This window comes from Bombus huntii, chromosome 1 (assembly GCF_024542735.1).
Source record: "Bombus huntii isolate Logan2020A chromosome 1, iyBomHunt1.1, whole genome shotgun sequence".
Taxonomy (NCBI): domain Eukaryota; kingdom Metazoa; phylum Arthropoda; class Insecta; order Hymenoptera; family Apidae; genus Bombus; species Bombus huntii.
In genome coordinates, this window is record NC_066238.1 from 9713908 (window position 1) to 9736534 (window position 22627).

Sequence of the window (22627 nt, forward strand, 5' to 3'; positions counted from 1 at the left end):
ATTTATACTTGCACACAGTCGCGCGACGCTGTACACCTACCTGTCCGCACGAATATTCGCGCGCACGATCTTTCTTTCTCTTTCCCCTCCTTTTTCTTTCATGGGTATTACTCTCTGGACAGCGCAATGCCGCGCGCGTGCATAGCACACGTACACAGGTGCGTTCTCGTCGAGGTGCGCGCAACTTGTCTCCGAACAGTGACGTCGGAATTACGGGGGCAGCGGCCCACCGGCATTTTCACGCGGGAAAACCTTCTCGCGGGAACGTCGCGTTCTGGATATTCCACATAGCGACTCCGATTCTAGATTGAGGAGGCGAGACTCCGGTTGCTTTCTCGTGGACGAGATACGAGGACAATGGAAGGACGAGGAAACGAACGTCTTACCAAATACTTCGCCGTGATGCAAACGATTGCTCGCTGAAACGACGAAACCGGTAGCTACGTGCGAACGAAGTAAAGCAACGCTGCGATCGGAAAGTTCCCAACGCTGTCAGTTAAATACTTGGTTCCGTTTCGTCCTTCTCTTAATACAGGTCAGTTAAACTTAGCCTACCGTATTTCGATATACCTTGAAAAAAATAAGGTCGACGCCACTGTCGACAGGTACGCGGTTCACAAGCGGCGCGTACGCGTTTCGGAGCTCGGCGTGTGCGTGAGGAGAACGCGGCTCGGTTCGTCCACTGGCAAAAAGTAATTGCAGAAAAAGGCGGCCGATAAACGCGACAAAATGACGTTCTAAAGACTGCAGCCGGTGGTCCGCGGCTTTAATGAGGCTCTCTGCTCGACCTACCTGAGCATACGCGCTACGATTCGTTCAGCGATCGAAAGACAAGGCAGAGAGAGGACGTGGATCCGACGCGGAACAAACGCACCGCGGGGGTCGTCCGTGCGTCTCCGCCTCGACGTATTTATACGTCGATCGATCCTACTCGCCTCGCTCACGTGCTGCGGGGGATAACGTATGCGAACGCGGCAAAAAGCAACCGCGGCTCGTTTGCCGAAGGTGAAATCAATTTTCGGCCGGCAACATTTTGCCGCGTCTTCTGTTCGTCTCGTAGCCTCCGCCGCCATGACGGCAGTCCGCAGGATCGTTGCGTGCGTCGTGGCTCGGCGTCCAGCGCCGCAAACCCGGCCGCGATGAGTTATCGTTGGCCACTCGCTGTATTGTTGTTCGACGGTGTTGCTCGAACCGATGTCGGGACGATGTTACGTCCAACTCGCGCCGGTGGTCGGTATAACTTTCTTGCGACCACGACCGGTCGTTCGATATTAACCTCTTTCTTCCGACGGAACTTACGACGAGAGCGAATTTGTTGAGTTGACGGAGTGTACGTAAATCTACGTTGTATTTCCATAGCGTTAAATCTTTGTCGACGTATGAAAGTACCACTAAACGCTACGAAGTTTAATGTACATACTCGCATCTCATTAATCCGCCTGTAAATATTATAACAGCCACAGTAGCGCGTTGATACTTTTCGTAGTGACCTATTAAAGTTTTATAACGTAAAAAGTAAAAATTATCAGATTCAGTGGCTCCCGGTAGAAATGTTGTTATCGCGAATCGTGCAATCGGCAACGGAAATGCTACGAGTAGGATCAGAGGTGTATGGGTTGCACAGTGCTAAGGAGAGCGACTCGTAGAAATATCTATGGATTCCAAGTCGGTGATCGGTCGGTTATAACGAGCGACTGATTACACTACCACCAGGAGCATAATAGCGGGGGCCTCGTTAAAGAGGGTGAGCTTCGGCCGCGGATTACAGGCGTTCATGGCTCGCGGATGCTAACAGCCAGGATAACTGCAACGTGGAGTTGCACGGAACACAGTTGCGCGATTACAGGCCGTCTCGCATAATAACCGAGACCAATGCGACCGGCAACCGATCGGAAGCGAACGTCGCCGCACGGCGAACCGTTAGTCGTTTTCATCGATTATTCCGGACGTCAAGAACGACACTTCCTCCTCCGCGCGCGCTGGAAGCCAAGATCGATCGACGGTTATCGAGGGCGTGGACGTGCCTTGATGCAACGGGAAGCTTTGTCCGGTTGTTCTATTGTTACCGGTTGTCAACGAGATTCGTTCTCCAGATATAAATAAACCGATCGAAATAAAAGTTTCTTAAATGGCGGAATATCTTTTTTCAATACTTTACATAGTACTACTATTTATCTTACAAAATCGCAATTACAGTAAAGCAACAGTACACGCTGCAAAAAAATGAAGAAAGAGTATCGTTTAAAATCGTCGTTTCATTAAAATAGAAAGGAAGAACGATACCTGATTCCTCTCGTTACGGTGGCTGGAGAAAAAGTTTAATTCGCAGAAAGGATATAAACCGGCATTCCGCGATCGATAAAATTCGTGGTACGCGAGCGTCGATCTTCCGTTACGATCGGTAGCTCCGTTCTGAACGGGGAGCAACGTCGTGGCGATCGACGGTATACGGTGACGATGTATCCTTTTCACGGTTACGAGGCCGAGATCGGTGGCCGTACGACCCGATAAAAACATCCGGTGAATAGCGGTGTGCCCGAGACGATTGCAGAGGCGACGAATCGGATCGGGTCGGCGGCGGTGGATCGCCCAGAAAATCGCGAGAGACTCGCGACGAGAAGGATCGTTGACGAAACACGAATCGGTTGCTGAACAAGAACTGGAGGTTACGCCGGCACGGCGTTCTCGTTTAAGGGTCATAAAGCGCGACGACAGGGGCAGTCGTACAAAAAGGTAGCAATAAAATGTAAATGTACTCACATTCCTTGTTGCGATCCATGGCGTGTTGAAGCGACGAGTCGTCGACCTCCGCCTTCGGCGGCGACTGATTACCCTCGGCCATCTCTGCGCCCGATCCTGGAACACCCGCGGTCTTCCTTCCTGCCACGTCCGCCGCTTTATCCTGCTGCGGCGAGGGCTTCGTGCCTTTCTTACCGTTTCCAGCGTCCCTGCGGGTCCGAGCGCGGACCGAAACGAGCAAAACGTGCCGTTTTGTGAATTAATCTTTCATACGTCGATACGTCGAACCGACCAACGGATCGACCCATCGATTCGTGGTTGCCGTCGCTTCGTGTCCAGGAACAGGAGGGGAAGGAGGAGACGAACGATCGAAGAGGAGAACTCGCCGGCAAAACGAGTGTCAATCGGCTCCGAGTCCATCCTTTGGTCGTGTTTTTGCCGATGATGAAGGAATGACGGATCAATCGACACTCGGTTCAACCGAATGGAACGTTTTCATCAGAAAGCGACGAAAACCGCTCTCTCTCTCTCTCTCTCTCCTCTCCTCTTCCACCGCATCCACCGCGAGTGACTGACCCCTTGGCTCCGAGCAAGAAACCCTTTCAGGATATTATTGTATCGAGCGGTTCCGTTCTCTTCGAGTTTCTAATAGATTCTGCTCGTTTTTGCGCAAAAGCTTGAATATGGACGTTTTTGTATTTTGCCGGAATAACGCTCGTTCTATTTCAGTCGAGAATAAGAGTTTACCGCGTTAACAACACTTTGACTCGAAGCTGTCGGTACTTTACTTCGGTTATTTAAATCACTCGGATCGCTTCGTATTTATTTCACTTATTAGCACGTTGTTCTTCGCTTATCCGTAAGGCACCTCGAAACACCACGAAACAATCCGCGAACAACCATCGACTCTGTATCTAATTTTGCTATTGCAACATCGATTTTTCCACGAAACACGATGTAACAAAAGTAGCCAATTAAACTTTATCCGAAAGCACGTACGCGGAGGCAGTTTCAACAGTCTGAGCAACTTTGTTACGATCTCCGCGGCACCGCGTTATCTTCCGCTTTATTAAGCGTTATTTACGTTACTGCCTCCGCGCGGTACAGCCTCGCGAATCTCGGATGCCGTATCCTCGTGTTCCGCAAGATGATTTAGAGCGCGTGATAAACCGCGATATAACATCGATACGCTTTATCTTGCGGCGTTTCAGCGCCAGGAAAAGCGTGGAACGCAGCTCGATCCGCGATATACGCGCGCTCGTTCGCGGACGGTATCTCGAAGAGTTCGAGCCCATAAAACCGGGTCATTCGAGGCGAGAACGCGAATAAAACGCCGGCGAAGAGATAAGAGCGGACCGAACCGCGGATAAAAAAAACATGGGTTAAAATTGCGGCTGCCCGATGGAATATTTTAAGGTACTCGAAAGAGAAAGTCCTCGGGATCGAAGATCGCTCGTCAGCCTGCTCGATAGCAAGGTGGTTAGAACGTTTATGTTCTCGCGTAACGATTACGTGGCAACGTTAAATCGTACAAGTTAGATCGGTCGTGAATCGTCGAAAGGAACTCCGTCTTCGCAACAGTTACACGATTATCGCGACCAACTTCCCGCGGCCGCGAGTAAGTACTTGGTAGAAATAATAAACTGTCGAAAAGAGAGCGCACTGGGATTGCGTTCTGCTGCTAGCGCGAAAAAGATAGGCAGATCGTAACCATAGTCTTAGGTATAACAAACGTGTGACGTGTTGTACGAAAAGTATTCGTATCGCGAAAGATATAAAAATAGCGGGGTCAGTCACTCGAGGAATCGTAGTCTGGAAAGACGGTTATTGCCGAGTGAATTCATTTGCAGGGTAATCACCTTTCGTCTTTGGATTCGCGTCTGGCTTCCTTCCTGTCTCTTTCCTTGTCCTTCAGACTGTCCACCTTCTTCGCCTTAGACTTCGACTTGGAATCACCTTTGGCGACCTTGTGATCAAGGACGGCACTGGTGTCGGCGGCCACGATGCCCTCGGTGTTCAACTGACCACCGGAAGTACTCGACGAAGAGGAAGTCGAGGCTCGGGTGTTAGTATAGTCCTGCACGAGGAGCGCACCTCGTTATCCGGGATTCGTTCAAGGACGCTCGAGGGCCACCGATGGCGACAGGGGGGACAGGAAAGGACAAGCAGCTTACCTTAAACCACTCCGGGTATATAGCGCTGATGGTGTCTAGAAGATCCTGATCGAGCTGAATCCTCCAGAATGGGGAGCCGCTGTCCAACCTGTGGCCAGACTCTGCAACGAATAAACGCGAACGCTGTTACAAACCTTCTTCGCGTGAGAATAATTCCTATTGATTACGAGAAAAAAGAATATATCTAGAAAGATATCGATTTTATAAAAACAGGTGAACAGTTCGAAGTTTTCAAAATGATCCGGTAAAATAGAACGATGAGACGCGTTCCGAGAAAATACTTCTTGTAACTTCGTGGCATTAAATCATCCGAGAGAACATCAATTCCGAGTAAAGTGGACGATATAAATCCGATCGGCGCCGATACGACGTCGATCGACGCATCCTTCGCTATCGTGGCCGCAGCGATAAAACACCGTGGGGCAACGAGAACGTTCGAAGCCGACTTTTTCTGGCAATTCTATCGGACGCGGTTCGTCGCGAATCGGCGACCTCATCGATCACCGATCGAATTCGCGACCGATTAAATGTAGGATTTAGAGCGTGCAAGCGGTTACGACCCACCGCGCGAAGGTTGACCGGTTGGGCTCTAAGGAGTCATTCCCACCGCATAAGGGCTAATGGTACCCCGACGACCAATAGCCCGAAGGCGTATCAAAACCTCACGGAATGCCGGCCGCTCCGTTTCTTTCGTGGATTCCACGGGATTCCCTGCCTAATTTAAACGTTCGTCCCTGCCGGTTGCCGCTGGAAGGGATCACCTCTGGACACGAACCAGACGAAGGACGAGAAATCTGTCGCTGTGCACCGGGTTTCGTTGGCCGACGAGGTGGGGAGACGCTCGAGGGGACAGGGGGGTGGAACACCTCGTTACGACGACATTCTACGGGCGAGACGCGTGCCCTGCCTTCGTGATCGAGCCACGAATCGGGCAGACAGAGATCGGAAAAAGGAGGAAGAGTGGTCCTGCGGGACTTTCGGACTGCTCGCCGACAGAAAACACGGATTCGAGACAGTCCATGTTCCCGACTCGTAAGTAACCTACGGGAAAAACCCGGTTTTCTGCACCGACCTTCGTTAAACGAAGAGATCCTCGATTGGTGTAAGATGGGTCTAGAATCTGGAACATAGGTCTATTTCAAGCTGATAGCTCGTAGAGATGATCGTTTCGTTTCTTTGAAGCGAATAAACGTGAGGTCGCTAGGAAGATGACTTCGGTCAGATGGATCCTATACTTTCGTCTTGCTGCAACGAAAAGATTCGTTTCGCGTCTCGACCGAACCAGGAAGTTCTCCGACACGGTATCTCGAATCGAGCTGTCTGTGAGGATCGAAACAGGTCAGTTTCGACGATCAGACGTCGAGAAGATTTCACCTTAACCCAATAAGTGATTAGTGGGCCGGTACGCCGGGAGAGCGGAATAAATGGTCAATCAGTATGCGCGTACCGGACAATCCGCTGTAAATCACGCCGTGAATCATTCGTCGACATAAATCTAGTCTCGGAACGGTGATCAATGCGATCCCGACCGGTCCCGGACACATTAGTTAAACGCTGTGCATGCCGTCGTTTACGGGACACGCATCGCGAGGCCCGCCCGTGCCTCGGAATCTCTCGGTTCGAGCGTAAAAACCGATGCCAACGGCCTAATAGCGCCGATTCGAGGGGAGCCCCATCGGAAACGATACATCACCGTTCGATCGCCGATCCCTCGATCGCCGATCCCTCGATCGGATAACACCGCAATAGCCTCGTCGGTTCGACTGTTCCTTTCGGTTAACGACACCTTTCACGGCTATGCTGCATCCGCGAGCCTACCGATCGTCTCTCGTTCGACGTTCGATCGTGCACACCACGCGATCCAACGAAACCGATTCTTACCTTTCCACGGTGTACACGGTGTCGATCGAGCCTTTAGAATTTCTCGTTTCGTGTCTGATCGACGTATATACACGAACTGCTGGATTTTATCGATTCGATTAATACGGAGACGCAAAATGACGGTCGACACGAAAGCAAAAGGCGCTTGAGTTAGCGCCAGCTACTATGTAACGCCGTTCTAGCTACTTATAACCAACTGGTTCCTGCTGAGAATACTTCCAACTCCTCTTCCAACATAATTACGATAATATGGAGATACTCTACCAGGATCCTCTTCCAGATAGAATACTAATTACGTCGCGCATCGTTGCCCATACATCATCCGAATAAGCTGTCACTACTGGTTTCACGCAGACCGTAAGAAGAACGATCGACTAGTTCCTCGTGACAGAAGAAAAAAATGGAGAACCGCGGGATCCTGGAAGCTCGGTCTTTGGACCCATGGCCGACACGATCCACTAGTCGGCCGCAGAAGGTACGAGAGCAGGCAGAGACAGCGTATCGCAAGAACGGTCCGTGGCCCCCGAAAACAATAACAAACCTCGGTGACTGGTTTAGCCGATCGAAGCAGAAACCTCAACCCCGTCGCAGAACATATTCCGTGGAAGACCCCGAATGCGAAATGCATTCCTTGGAAGCGGCTACGGCATCGGCCGCCAGTCGAAATTCGGGCAAATAAATCTCGCGCTTCTCTCCTCTTCTTTGTTCCTCCCTCTCTTCTACAGAGGACTTCTCTGGTTCGCGTCGTTCCACCCGTCCTCGTAGTCGTCTTAGTCGTCGTCGTTGTCTTCTTCTTCTCCTCCTTCTCGCTCGTGATCCTTCGATCTTTGATCCACTTGCACACTGACGAACCCGTCCAGCGGAACATGCTCGCAAGTATACGTACACGTGTACGCGTCCACACGAATTCTAGCGCGTTTTATACTGGGTGACGTGCTTTCGATCGTGGAACTATCACGGTGTAACCGGACGAACCTCGATCGATTCTTTGTACATTAGGTTTTTGAGCGTTTCTAACAACCTCGGCCCTGTAAAGGTATTTACTTGACGTTTAACGTAAGATTTTTTATACACAGACGTGGTACATTTTACAGGTCGATCGAATCAGGTACAGTACTTCGATATTCACAAGTGGAGTAGTACGTTAACTCTGGCGGGGATTTGCAGCTTGCAAACCTGATACTTCGATACAAGTGCCGTTATCTTTGTTCGAAACTTTCAAATTTAGTTCCTTACAAATACTCAAATTTTCTGTTCCTGACGGACGTTTAAAACTTTCCTTGAATCATCCCTTGGCCTTTAAATTCGGTGACGCGGGGACGATTATCGAAGCTACGCTGCAAGCAAAACCGATTCGCGATAAACACCCTGTACAGACGGATTGTACACGTGCACAGGTAGGCCGCAGGCCACGTGTGCGTGCTCACTGACGTGCGTGTAGAAGAGAGAGCACGTGCGTGTTCGCCCTTGCATTCGACTGCAGAGCCCGTGAGTCACTCTCTCGTCAGGGCCTGCGCTGGTAGCCGCGAAAAACTGCACGCTGCACTTCGGGAATGTCGTTGGCATGTACAGGGTGTTCCCCTTTGCTGCCGTCTGCCTGGCCGACAAGAACGGCGACGGTTTGCCTCGGGATTTCGCTTCCCCCTTTCTTCTATCCTTTTTTCCCCAGCTCGCGGCCCTTTCGAAGAACCGCCGCGAGTCCAGGGCTCTTCCTACTATCGTCGAGCTCGTTCGCTGATCGTTGTACCACGGAAACTTTCCTTCTTCGCGGAAAAATCCTTCTTCCGTGCCATTGCTTTTTATCGTTTATTAAGCGACTGCTCGAGCTACAGCCTTTTTACATCGATTATGGATGATTGGTTATTGGATTCGAATGGGTGCGATCACGCGACAGAAACCTTGAAAAATGCTGTCCACCGACATTCACCGAACCATTCGAAGAGAAAATGCTCGTAATTTTGGGAATTAATCGTGGCAATTTCCAAAATTGCCTCTGCGAACCGGATCTCGCCGGAGATACGTGTCCCGAGGATCCTCTTCGATACTCTTCGATGACTTATTACCCGAGCGACGGTCTGCTTCGGGACTCGTGCGGCCTATTGCTCGTTTTTCCACTCTCGTCGAGAGATTATTTAGCACTCCATTTGTCGGCGGCATTGCTGGATTATAGAGCATCGAGATCGACCCAGTTGAGAACGACCAGCGTTCCTCGTCTCTTTCCCGCTCTCTCCTCTTACCTCGCTCCGTCCTACTTGCTCTTGCATCCACGATGCATGCGCATATTACGCCTGCACCGAGCATCGATCATACGTGTTGTTATTTTCACGCCTATTCCCTCGGTTGAAACAATGTTTCGCGTCGAAACGCTGCCGATTGTTTCGATTGGTTCGACGCACAGCCCGGCTAATTATAACGACTGCCTTTTCGCTGAATAAATCTGTGCAACAGCACCTCCTGTTCTATGTACGAATTTCCCAGTGCAGTAGTCGTAGTTCTACCTGGCAACACGGTAGCCGCCGCTTTTATTTGGTTGTTTTATTTTATCTGCCGAAATGCACAACGATCGCCTCCAAATCTCAATAAGCATAAATCAGCTGGATTCAAAGGAGATTTCCAGCAGCAATAACTTTTAATCGCTATTGCGATTCAAAATACGATGCGCGAGTGGCGTGTTCTTTCGAAATAATCGTGCTGGTGGATGGAGTGGAGTGCGGAGGGTTAGGCTGCCGAGCGAGGAAGAGAAGAACGAATGAGGCAGTAGGCGCGGAGGAGGAGGCTCGCTCACAATAGCCGTGCTTTGCCGCTCATTAGAGACGGGGTCATAGGTCGGCTGGAACCGGCGCTTTGTGCCCCTCGTTCCTGTAACTCACGTACAAACAATGTCCACGCACGGAGGATCCCCTTTTCTGCCTGTACGCGAGAGCCAACGTAGCCCGACCGTGTTCGATCCTTTGTCCAAAAGTCAGCGGCGTTAATGAAGGAGCTTTTTTTGTCGAGCGGCTGACCCCGCTGTGGGCGTAGTCGAGTGGCCAAATCGAGAGCAAAGTATCCAAGAGGATCGACGCACCACGATATATGTATTCGTTTCCGGGATCTCAGCTGCGCGTAATTTACAGTGATTCGGCGTATTTCCATCTTCCTACGGCTCTCGATTCTCGCATTCTCCGCCAGATATCTTTTCAATGTGCAACGAACGAAAACTGTGTTCATTATAGGAGGAAAAAATTGATTAAAATTTTCATACTTCTTTCAATCGGTATCTAGCGTGTACAGTTCGACCGGTCAAACTCGATAAAAAGAAAAAAAAAAAAAGAACTCCGGCAAAGAAGAGTTTACCTCCACCTGTCGACGCCGCCTACTCGCAGATACTTTTCGTTTCAGATTCGCTTGGCTACGTTATCCATCCACGATTCAAAGAAACGTTGGGCCAACGCGAAGATACATCAGCTTCGGGAATCAAAAGGGCTCCCAAGCAACTAATCATCGATTAAGCGAGCGTCGGACACGAAGGTGGTGGTCGTCGCGGAGCGCAACCACCTAGCTTCCACGGGGTGTTCCTTTGTTCTCGGCCGTCCCACACGGCCGGGTTCCATTGAACCCGGTACGATTATAAATTGCCCCGTGAAAGCGTGGCCTGGCCTATGTGCGGCCGGCAGCGTGCACTTTCCACACGCGTAACGCCCGCCAAGACAACGCACACGTACACGGGTAACAGCCCGAGCGAGCGGGGAGACTTATTTACCGGAGGTACAGGCTCCACTTAACCCGTAACCTCCAGCTTCGTATATCTTGTCGACAATGCGTACACCGATGAATTCAATACTTCCACCCCATACCCTCCCCCATCACCGAGCTTCCTCAATAAACTCCGACCGGAGAAATATGGCGCTGGATCAATGGTACTTTTCACCGGGTCTCTCTAGTTCCTTACCGCGCACAGTTCTGACTCTCTTCGTGGATCATCCTTCGCGTCTCTCGTGGGTGGGACGCGCTGGGTGTCCGACCATCTCTTCTCCGTCTTAACACGAAGGCCTATTTTCTTAAAGTCGCTTGAAATTTCTCCAAGTGGTAATTGACACGTGGCTAGGTTTGTTCAACGGTGGTCGCAATAGCTAGATTTTTATCGAATCGCGGAGGAGTTTCCACTCGACTCGGCTTGTGCTTTGATCATAAAGTTAAATCTATGACGTTTTCACTTAGACTTTACGATGTTCATTTCATCAGTGATCGGCGAGTAGATATTCGATATTTCTCGTATAAAGATGCTTGCGTGCATTAATCTCGAGGCACAGAGGCCGCAATGAATGCTAATTTCTCGAGCATATAATAAAGCAGCCTGGATTACGGTGGACAGTTCGAACGGAATAAGACGATGAATTCAAATCGATACTCGTTTCGGCGAAGAATCGCCGAGTGCGATCAACGTTCCTCGAAGAAGCTCCAGGGAAAGTCGGTTCGTGGGGGCATCGTTATGAAACAAAATCATGTACCGACGATCGATGCTACCGATGCGATGTCAGGGCGCGTCCCTTCATCGTACGACTTCTATTTTTTTCCGGTCTACAGCACGATGCTCTGTGGGCGGAACATTATGTAGCTGACGAAAGAGAGACCGCACGGCAGATCGATTTGCCTGAATCATCGTCGAACAGTCGATCCTACCAGCGCGCTTGGATCTTTGCCTCTCGTTTTGTTCGTCTCGTTCGTTCCAGGTGGATCACGATCATCCGTGGGCGGGACGTTGCCGAAAGAACGCGAATCGCCTCGATTGAATCATCCTCGGCCGTCTTCGAAGCTACTGGCCCGAATCGGTCGGTCCTTCCAACGAAACTCGTATCCTCTTGGTCCTGCTTTTCGAATTCGCAAGGAGACGCTGAGTTATCGGTCAATCACAGCCATTTTATGAGTGTAAGGTAATTGAATGCGTCGAAATCGGACTCGATTCGTTCTCTTTAGCCTGCGCGCGATTCAATTTCTCGCACACGAAGTTGGTAAACAGAGAGGAAGCGTCGAACTTCGGAAGACGAAGCACCGATTTCACCGTGTCGAAAGATTCCAGCTCATAAATCGTGCCTGTGCAACTCTGGGCATTGAGAAGGAATCGGGTTGCAAATCGTGCGGATCGCTACGTATCAAGATATTTTGGCGAGAAGTCATAACGCAATTGCTCTCGTTTCGACGACCGGAATATTGGCGACGATTTCGAAAACTCTTCCTTCGCGTTGACTTTCTTTCCTCTTCGCGGTTTCGAGCTTTCAAACGGTATATGAAGCGAGCAAGCGGCAGTCATCTGTGCTACAGTTTAACGTGAAACGTGGTTACGATATAAATAGAATATTCTCAAGTGTTTGAGAAAAATAAAACGATATCTAGATCTAATTCCACCTAATTGTTCTCCCTCGTCGTAGTCGTTTCGTTTGCCGATGAACAATGCCAATACGCGAAATCCTACGATGCTAAGATCGTAAGAGGAGCTAAAGGGGAATGTTCGTTTCGATGGTGGAAAATAGTTTGAGACGCGCTTGGCACGGAAGTCCAAGAGCCGATATGCAACGAGACGCAACGCAGCGCAACGCACTCGAGCCAGGACTGCCAGGAGTCTTTCGTGCAGCTACGTGGACGTCGTCGTCGTAACAGCCGGTGAAAGTCTTGCCCGCCAGGATGATTGATGTCGCGGGCGCAGCTCGCTCAGGCCGGACAAACCTCCCTTCACTTCATCGCTGACTTCGAATTCCTTGTTTTATCGGGCAAGAGCCCCTCGTGGTATAAATTTCTAGCGGTCGATAGCGGGCATTTTTGACTCGCGAATCGGTTCGTGAGAAATGTCGTTGGGAATGCTGATCCGCGGCCGCCTCCGGGATATTAATAATCGGCTGCCGGAAAAATCGACGAGCAGCCGCGCGCGACCACCGATCGAATACCTGCACGATAACCGAAACAAGGATGAGAAACCGTTCAAATGCATCGTGAATTATTTCGGTACAAAAAGACGCTTAAATAAAATATAGTCTTTAAAGGAATCCAAATTTCGAGAGGAATTTTCTACGAAAAAGAAAATAATGCGACAGAAATGATGAATATTCGACGAATTTTGGACATCTTAAGACGAAAAAATACATAAATTCTTGGTAAATTATCCTATTTTCCTTTATATTTAATAGCTCATGATATTTGCTGCAAGATCGAAGCTCCAGAATTAAGCCTTCTCTATCAGAATCTAATTCATACACGAGATACGTTACAACATGCAGATTACAATACGCAGCTCGTTCGACACCGATCGCGAACATATGTTCCTCGGTATTTCTCTAACGCTCGCGTTATCGGAATTCAAGCTAGCGAAACTATCCGCGTTCGTCGCCATTCGAAGTAGCCCGATAAACTGCTTGGCAATGCATCTTGACACGCTACAATGCCTGATACACGACGCGTTCGGTGAGCAGGGATAAAAGTCAATTATGCACGAAACGTTCCGTGATATCGACGTACCGGTTTAAAACCACGAATTCACCGAGGTGTTCATGAAAGAATACCCGTGGTTCAAGCCATAATAGAGGCTTATCGGGATGTGAAAATAAATAATTGGCACGTAGATCGGGACGAGCATGGGTCGTGCATAAAGATCGCGGAGAAAAATACGAGCTGAGAGAGAAAAAAACAGGCTTGACGATCCACGGTGTTCGTGTCGACCAGCGAAAAAGTAGCCGAAAAACGATTATCGGCGAGCCTTATCATCCTACGGTATCCCCAATAAAATGGTGTCGCGGACACATAAGTGGCAGGCAGTCGCGTTGCACTTGGCGGCGGTTTATACTTGGAAATGACATCACCGGCAATCTCCGGCATACACCTAGCGCGTAATCGACGGACGAAGGCGTATCAGCTGTGTCGTATCTTATTTCCGTCTTGTTCCCCTGCACTGTGTGTCTTGGCCTGGTCTGGAGAGTGGCGAGCACCGAGAGTAGTAGAAAATGAAGCGCAGGCGGGACAGTTCGCCGAAGCGATACGACCGAGAAAAACCACCAATACTATCTCACGAGATGAAATTCGTTTTTCTTTTCCAGTCATGTTGGTTCGGTGTCATGATTCTCTCTCTCGGTTATGTCGATTCGGTAGCGGGACGGACGGACACGATTTGAGAAAAACACGACGAGATAGTAAGCGTTAGATCGCTGAGAAAAGGCAACGAAAGGGGCAGAGAGAGAGAGAGAGAGAGAGAGAGAGAGAAAGAGAGAGGGAGTGCAGGCCGCGTGTGGGTCGCGTGTCGGCAAAGCAAGCTTATGCCTGGCCACGGCTAGCCAAGCGTGAGATGACGAACAACCTTGCCGCGATTCGCTAATGGTTCGCTACCGGCGCGCGTATCCTTGCACGTTCTCTGCTTTAACTTCGGACTTTGCAACGATACGCCTATCGTTCGTGTCGGAATAGATATCTTGCATTTTTAAGACGGTCTTCGAAAACCGATGCGAAGCTGTTCTCTCTGTTCTGTGGCTACTAACGACCAGTATTTCACCGAACTGAAAATGAATTTATTACAAGACGATTCGGTCATTTATCCTGCTCTTCGCTTCTGATAGTTGCGAGATGGAACAATGTTCGATCGGTATGTGTCGTAAGAGCTGCGACTCAAAGTAAACGCCAGCTGTGGCTAAAATCGTTCAAGGGTGGCAAAGGCGATGAAACTAGGTATATTTTGAGCAGAAACACGAGAAGATCTCGATGGAGGACTACGGTGAGCAGAGGACCGAGTACGAATTCACGTTTCCGCGAAACTGAAACGCCCATTCGCTGCGCATTCCTAACTTTCTTCTATCCTCGAGGGATCGTCCGAATAGAGAGCGATTTCCTTTCTTTGAGCGTGTCCGGATGGACGTTTTGGTGGATCTAGAACCGGGGTCAGCGATTCGTGGAAACGGCGCTGGCAGAAAGAACCGTCACGTTCAATTTTAACGACGAAACCGACGGATACGCTGGAATTATTAATCAGCCAGTTCTTACAGGGTTGCCGATCCTCGGGGATATAACATTAGCAATTTCATTCCTCGCGCTTCCAGGATTCGCATCGATATCGATTATTTAACGAACTTCTTCGCAGTCCACCGGACGCTTTCATATCGTCCGCGGAGCCAAGGTTTTGCCCGCTTCTATTTAGCTCCCCTCCGCGGCCCGTTTTAATTAGTTCGAGCAGTGGAAACCAGGCTACCTCCGTTCGAATCGCATACCTTGCTCATCTTCCAGAAGAAATCAAAGAAGCTACGATGGAACGAGCAAGCGTGTATTCGTAAAAGCGAACGTAGAGATATCATTTATAGGGAATATTTAATCGTAGAATCGGATTTACGCCAATAATACTTTTGCAACTGTAATATTTACGTTGTTAACGGAATAGTCGTATAATATAACGTTCGAGGAACAGAAGGTATCAACAAGGTAGTTAACGTACAAACACTAGATTCAACGATAACCAGGAATTCTTCGTTCATAGCAATCGCGTTAGGTCGATCTTACAATTCGTGATCATAAAGTAGCGGCATGCTTGAGCGTCGTTCGACCAAACCGTTAATCGTACCCTAATCCCCTGGTCGCAAGCAGGCGGAGAGATCGAAATCGAGGGAAACTGTTAACGTGGCTGATGAGCCTCGCGGGTACACACCTGGACCACGCGTGAGCCCACACACGCACGAGAGTATAACCTATCACGCCTCCTCGCGTGACGTCACACTTGGCTATATCGATGTTGCTTCCAGAGGAGGCGGGATCGAGGGGCAGAAAAAAGGCCTCGATCAGCCAGGGAAAAAAGGAGTGACCCGAACCGGTCCACACCGGGTCAACAGCATACACGCCACCCCCGTAGGGCCCATCGTGCAACGACTTGACGCGCATCTAACGGGTGTTTCTTCAAAAATCTGGGACACCCGTATCTCGCGTCGTGAACGTGCCAGGAATAAATATTCGAAGGGAGATGCACGCTTTCTTCTTTTCTTTTTTTTTTTTTTTTTTTTTTTTGGTATAAATAAGCGGTTGCGTGTCTTTCGGAGTTTCGTATTTATAATGACACCTGTTACGAAAAGGAATGTTTCGTATTCATTCATGCCGAAGGTTTGCGACTTCTCACTCTTAAGAAGAAGAAGAAACAAATTTTTTAAATTAAAAAGCAAGCACAGCGAATGTCCCAAGGAAACTTAATCGAAAGTTTGATCCAATTTTTGAGCCATTAATCAGATTCCACATCTCTTGTAAACTTTAATACATATTCAAAGGAGACTTCCGTGAATGTAACTATCGATGTAACCAGTGATCGGAGTTACAGAGGATGTTGGGAATACTGGAAGTATGTAATAACTGGTAGCGCTCGATGCGATCTAATTTACATTTTAATTTAAATAACTCCCGATGCAAGCTATCCAGATATCAATGATTCCAATTACATACAAGTCGGTTCTCCTTGAGAAGCTATCAGCCCTCCGATAACGACGCAGATCTCCGTTGGACCTAATTTCCCTCGGAGACAATTACGAAAACCAATGGGGTCGTTTCCCTGATAACGTATCGCATTTGTGTCCCATAACGTCTTGTTTATTCGACTGAAATCAACGAGGTCGAGGCGCATATGGGCAGCGAAGATATCTTCATCTCGTCTGTCAGCTAGACACAGTGCTTCATGATTATCTAGACAGTCAGCTTACTACCTTTATCAAGAGATGTAATTTTACCAGAACGCGTCCAATATACCTGCATTATCCCGCACGTAAGTTGGAAATACCGTCGAAATCGGCTATTAAGTTTATCGAACGTTTAAAATTCGCGTTCACTGAGCTATGAATTTTCTTCGCTCCCAGCCATGACGAAGGCCACTAAATCAATACCTCGCGAGCTGTCACGCTGAAACACGAATCGTTAGTTGGATAACTAAGCCTCGCTGACAAATTAAAATCGTAAATATCACGAGGGCACGACTCCCAATTACCAACGTTGTATACGTCTTTCGACGTATTCACTTCCTTCTCATTATGAATAATAAACAGCAGCGCGTAAAAGTCATAGTTCGATATTCAGTGTCCGAGTACGTGTACATAACAGGAGGACACATCCTACTCGTAAAAGTACGCATGCGAAAAACGTGACGAAGAAAATTTACAGCTCCTCCATCCTATCTACCCCTTCTACCATTTCTCGTGGATGAGACGGCTCTTTCGCACAGATCTTTTCGTACACCATTTGAAGAAGTTCGTGGCCATCTCGGTAAATTCTTTGATCTTCCTCGAGCTCTAAATTGTGCGACGCGACATCGCGATGAGCGAAGCGAACGATACTACAGCTGTCGTGCGAATGCTACGATTTGTCTCCGTGTTTCGTCCCAGCGAGAATCACCGTGTGAAAGAATTCTTATGCCGTGAGAACAGGGTTGCTCACCCCGTCGCGGATCATTAGAGGATCGACAGTGCGTTCTTTTTCGCGATGTTCCCTGATTACGCGAAACTCGATCAACGTTTTGCTGCCGCGACGATGCAACGTGTTTCCATGTAATTGCCGCGATAGTCCCGGCTGGAATGCGCGGAAATCGTGCGAATACCCTCGATGTATCGGCAACCACGAGAAGAGCAAAAAGTACTTTACAACACTGATAGCAGGTTATTAGCGAATCGTCGTAGGACTGTTCATCATCGCGCGCCACGGCGCCGCTCGTGCGTTCCTCTCGCGAGTTTCTCTCTCCGTTTTCCATCGTATCCTCGCAGCTGCTTCGCCTCCTTCGCCCGTTTTTCTCCCCCTTCTCGCGTCCCCTCGCGGCTGGTTCTCGCGGCTGGTCCATTTCTCGAAGTCGACCGAGCCGCTCAATTATCCCGCAGGAATACAAGATAATAATTGTGAATATTAGCGGCGTTTCGGAAGTTTAATGAAAAGGACGTGGCAACGCGAGCCGGGAGCCGGTAGCAAATTATTCCTGGATACTGCCACGCATACCGGTGCCTCCGCTTTTACTACTTCGCCGGCTATCCCGCCATTTATCATTCCCAACGTGCAATCGAAGCAGCGCGCCGCACGCCAGCCAATGGGAAAATGAACGCGTTGCCAGCTGAAAGCTACCGGCGCTGTGCTCTAACTACCCGAATTCCCCCATTGCTCGACCTAGTTGTTCTCAACTATGGAGGCCGGATTGCCATTGATTTTGCTACTTTACAAGCTATTCCGAGCTGTTCTGTTTTCCGTGAAACGCTTCATGATTCTACGATGATTTAAAAGCGAAAAGAATAATAATTGCACGTTCGTGTGTATAGCGTCGTTATAAATAGATAAATCGTGCCGAATGGTATACAGCATCGTCACTGCGAAATCGTAATCACATGGCGTCCGTCGTTCGCGCCAATAGAATTGTCCTTTCATTGCAAGCTGACATCTTCCGGAATGCACAAAGCGTTTAATTACCTTTGGTGACTCGACTCTTCAAAGCAAGCAGTCATCGCAGACTCAGGATGCGAGAATCGACAAAAGCCCGAGCAAGAGAAAGGAAGTCAAATTTACAACAGCGGAGAACAAAGGGAGCTGGGCCATCGTAAAGAACGTATCGCGCGGTATTATAGAGGGTGCCCGTTATTTATTACGCATAAAGATTCGCGCCAACGGCCAGACGTTGCTTTACTTTTCGTGCCTCCGTTCGCGTACCGTGACTTAATTATTTATTGCGCGTAAAGGTGCCAGAGAAGAGCGACGCGGTCGAGCAGAAAATCCTTCCGAGTCTTGGGGGCGCATCGAAAAGCCTGGAGACGCGCCAGTCTTCTCCACCGTCTGGCTAATTTACAGCTACGTTGATTACCTCGTAAGTCACACCCACAAAACAGAGAAATTTCTGTGGCTCGTTACGATTCAACGGCTAAATCCTAGTGTTTAAAGTATTAACGTTTAAGAGTGCAGGTCACGATACAGGGTGGTTTGATTCGACTAAACGATTAGTCGTTTGTAATCCTTGCTTCGATCTAGGTAATTACTATTGTTACGTCGGGCGACACTCTACCTAGACCAGGTCACATACCGCGGGCAAGATGGGAACCAGATGTCCGCTCATCCTTACTGCGTACCCTCAATAGTCTCAAGGGCCCATCATAAATCTCAGGAATTTGCTAGCTAAGGTCCTTCAGACCGAATAAACATCTCTTTACTGAATCCTTTCTAAAGCTTATTGTTACTACGGGAAAGTTAATTTTCTCACGTATGATGCTTCCCACTAGCAACTCTCTCTCTCCGGGGCGATTAGCACCCTTCCTCACCAACCAACCTAGAAAATGAACCAATTGACAGCGAAGTCTTTCCCTCATTCTCCCAATAAAACCTTGCCCTTGACAAATCAGCTCTTTTTTTGCAGATTAGACCCACCCACGATTAGCTTTCCTCCGACACAGCATCGCCACTTTACCTCACTTATTCTTCGTCGTTAAAATAGTCAACATGTCATTATCGGGCTTCTATACTTGAATCAATCACCTACTTAACTTGTACCGACGCATCAATGTAATTATCTTCTTTACAAAGTTGTTGGAACAAACATTAAGTTATACCTGTTAATTCAGTGTAACCTCAATTGAACCACCCCTATTATCCTAACGGAAATAGGGGATGGATCATTTCGTGGCGTCGATTATCTAATCGTAACGGGAATTTACGACTCCCGTTGACGTGCTTTCTCGCGATCGCGTCTCTCCGCGAGTGGTCGAAACAACTATGTAAATGTTGCAGAAAGTACAATGGAGTGCCAGTATCTTTTGTAGCTCACTGTACTTTCGCGTCATGAAAATGGAAAGTAGCAACGGCGACATCAAACGCCCGATACTCCACGCGACGAAAGGTTTCTGTTCTCTAACATTGTCTACTTCTGCAGGATCGGTTTCGCAACGGGGAAATCGAACGAAAGAGAGTCAGAATAGCGGCGCGAACCGAAGCAGGAGCAAAAGAGAAGGCGGAAGCGGCGGCGGCGGCGGCTGCGGCTGGCGATTCCGTGTTCGGGATTTTCGAATCGTCGAAGAAGACGGACGTCTCAATCGGCGGCGCGGAACGTCCACGGTGGTCGACAATGGCGAGCAATCGCATATATATCCCTGGTGAGTCGGTGTTCACGCCTGCTAATCACCCAGGGTTCAGGCCTCGTACGAGGGTGATTAATGGATCGAGGCCGCGTCTCGGGTACCGCGGGACAAAGTTACGAGCGAACCTACCGCAGCCCTATATCAATCCTGATTTCCTGAGGCTGCTTTCACAAAGGAGCCCTTCTCCTTCCCTTCTTCGCCTCGCCGCGGCCCGACCCAGCTCATGCCAGATTCCTATGGTACAGTACAATGAAGAAGCATGCGTCTTATCCTGTCCCGATTATTCCCTCGCCGGCCCCCGACACAAATTATATTAAAATGTACATGGGAAATGCGGTGCCGCGCGTTCTCTAACAGCCTCGTCGCTTACTTTTCGGCAGTTTCGAAGAATTCCAATATAGGATTTCTTTTCTCTCCTGTCGCTAGACTCTGGATATCTATGCAAATTCATATCCTCTTCTAAATATATCGTAAGAGATTTTTCTATTTTGACCTACTAGAAAATATCACGCTACTTGCGATTATCTACGTATCTACGTGTGCTAAGGCTAAACTTAATTTCTCTGTTATTTATCCGATCTTTCTTAATTGCATCTCTCGCCCTGACGAATGCTGGAAGATGACCAGCGACAGATTTCTACGGCGCGCTTAAGCACGGCAACAAACAAATTGACCATTGGTCGTATTAAAAAACCAATATCAGAATGAGCCAGCCAATTAACAAGACAAACCGAGTGCCAAACAAAATGGCTCGTTCAGCCGCCTGGCTCATTGGACGCTAGTCTGTTCTCGACAAGAAGGTAATATCTGCGCGCGTTACGCGGAATTGCGTAGATGCCGGGGCGCCGGGAAAAATATCGCGCTGGAGAACGGAGAATCCCGAGGCGAAATATCCGCAGAATGCACGTCGGGGAAGCGAGAACGATTTCTCACGGTCGCGCCTGACTAGTTGCGCTGGCTTGTTCGAGGATCGATTGTCGCGCGGCTCATCGATTAGTTTCAAAGTGACTAATACGGCGCCGTTCAATTTGCAAATCCTCCGCAGAATGAGCACGCGCCAACCTCGTTTTAAAACGACTATCCAACTACGAAAAAGTTGTCGTCCCACTGAGCATATTAATATCGCCTGGCTCTTAAACGCTCGAGTTATCATGTACATCGTGACCATACATTCGTAATGTGCGAATGAAGTCAAAGACATGCTAAATTGCGTTGAATTTTCGAGAAAATCGAATTAGAAGACGTTGATACACCGGTGAGAAAAGATGAAAAAGAACGTGTTGTAAGATAAGATGTGTATTCTCGGAGAAACCAGGACCATCGTTAACGTCGATCGGTGATCTCGGCGTGACCGTGGGAGAGATTGTTTATCTCACCACGATATTCCCGAATCTCGCCAAGGTGTACGATAGTCTCGTCTCTAGGAAACACAGAGATCGTTGACTCTCTTTCGTCGCGTTTTCTATGGCGAAGACATTTATTTCCTGAGTGTAGGAAATTTAAAATGAATTATTAGATTGACAACTAAGTGATTGTAAGTATTGACAAAATCCGCAATCATTTAATTGTCAACCTAATAATTCATTTGAAATTTCCTACAATTTTAAACGTCAAATTAAACATTTAAAATGCCCTATAATTCATTTTAATTTTCCAACTCAATAGAATAAAGATCGAGAGGTATTTCAACCCTTGTAACTTTGCCTAGAAGCGTATTTCTTTCGCCAAGATAATATTAATACCTCGACACGGTATAGCGTTCAAACTTCCACGAAAGCGTGTATCTTTTTCAGTGGTAATATTAAGTCGTCAGGGTACACCTACGCCCTCCGGGAGAAAGGGGACGGCAGGGGAAACATCGGTACGCGTATTCACGTAGGTGAACCGCACGCACCGTGGAAAATGCAAACGCGATAAATCTTCCTTCGTATACGACGCATAATTAGCTCGCTGCGCCCTTTGCCGACAGTTTCATCCTTCTTCTCCTTGGTAACGGGGGACGCGTTCCTCGAGCAGCGTAGCGAGCGCGAAAAAATACTTCATTCTCGTTGAAGGCAGATCGAGAGGTTGTTAGACTCGCGATAGAACACGTACGATCTACGATTGATTGATTAATAATTGAAAATACATTCTACGTACTCGATCAACGATCTTTCCATCGACTTTCTCTCGCGATATAGCAAGCAAATGTATTAACAAACCAATATGATTTGAGAACTCTCGCCAATTATAAAATCTTTTGTACAAATCGAGCATCTGGCCTATCGTAAGCTGATGCATGTTCAGCAGCTAGTATTTTCACTCGCGCCAAGGGCGTAAAAAAGAAGAGGAGATACGCGTTATTTATGGGGTGACCCGATAATTAAGGTCGGCATCGCGCGAGCAGAGAAACAGCGCGTCGACGCAATCGCGAATAAATCATTTCGCGACGAACGAGTCGGGCGTGGCCGTCGAGGAAGAGGGTTAATGCGGATCGCAAGGCTGCCCGCGACAATTCATTCGCTTGTTCTCTCTCGTTCCGTTTGCACCTGGTTTAACGGTACCCCGACGATTGGCCGACTCGCCGCGATTGCAGTATCACGTTCGGCCTGCGTGTTAATGCATTGTTGATGAGCGATGCGAACGATGTCGTTCAGGTGGCTGAAGGAAACGAGGCACGATCCGCTCGAAGGTTAAAACGTAGCGGAAATTCGTGTGTTTGTTGCGCCCTTCGTTTTTACACTTTTTTCTTCCATTCTCTACGATTATTTCTCATCT

General features: G+C 48.6%; 1 protein-coding gene across 5 annotated transcripts in view; it reads right to left on the reverse strand.

Annotated features, from left to right (window-relative positions):
* LOC126867506 (myocardin-related transcription factor B-like) overlaps positions 1-22627 on the reverse strand; it is a 247804-nt gene that overhangs the window by 72145 nt on the left and 153032 nt on the right. For all 5 annotated transcript variants that reach the window (XM_050622225.1, XM_050622313.1, XM_050622051.1 and 2 more), the window contains 3 exons: positions 4914-5014; positions 4599-4816; positions 2761-2948 (listed from right to left, as the gene is read on the reverse strand). In XM_050622225.1, coding sequence (XP_050478182.1) covers positions 2761-2948; positions 4599-4816; positions 4914-5014 — 507 coding nt within the window. The remainder of the gene's footprint in view (positions 1-2760; positions 2949-4598; positions 4817-4913; positions 5015-22627) is intronic.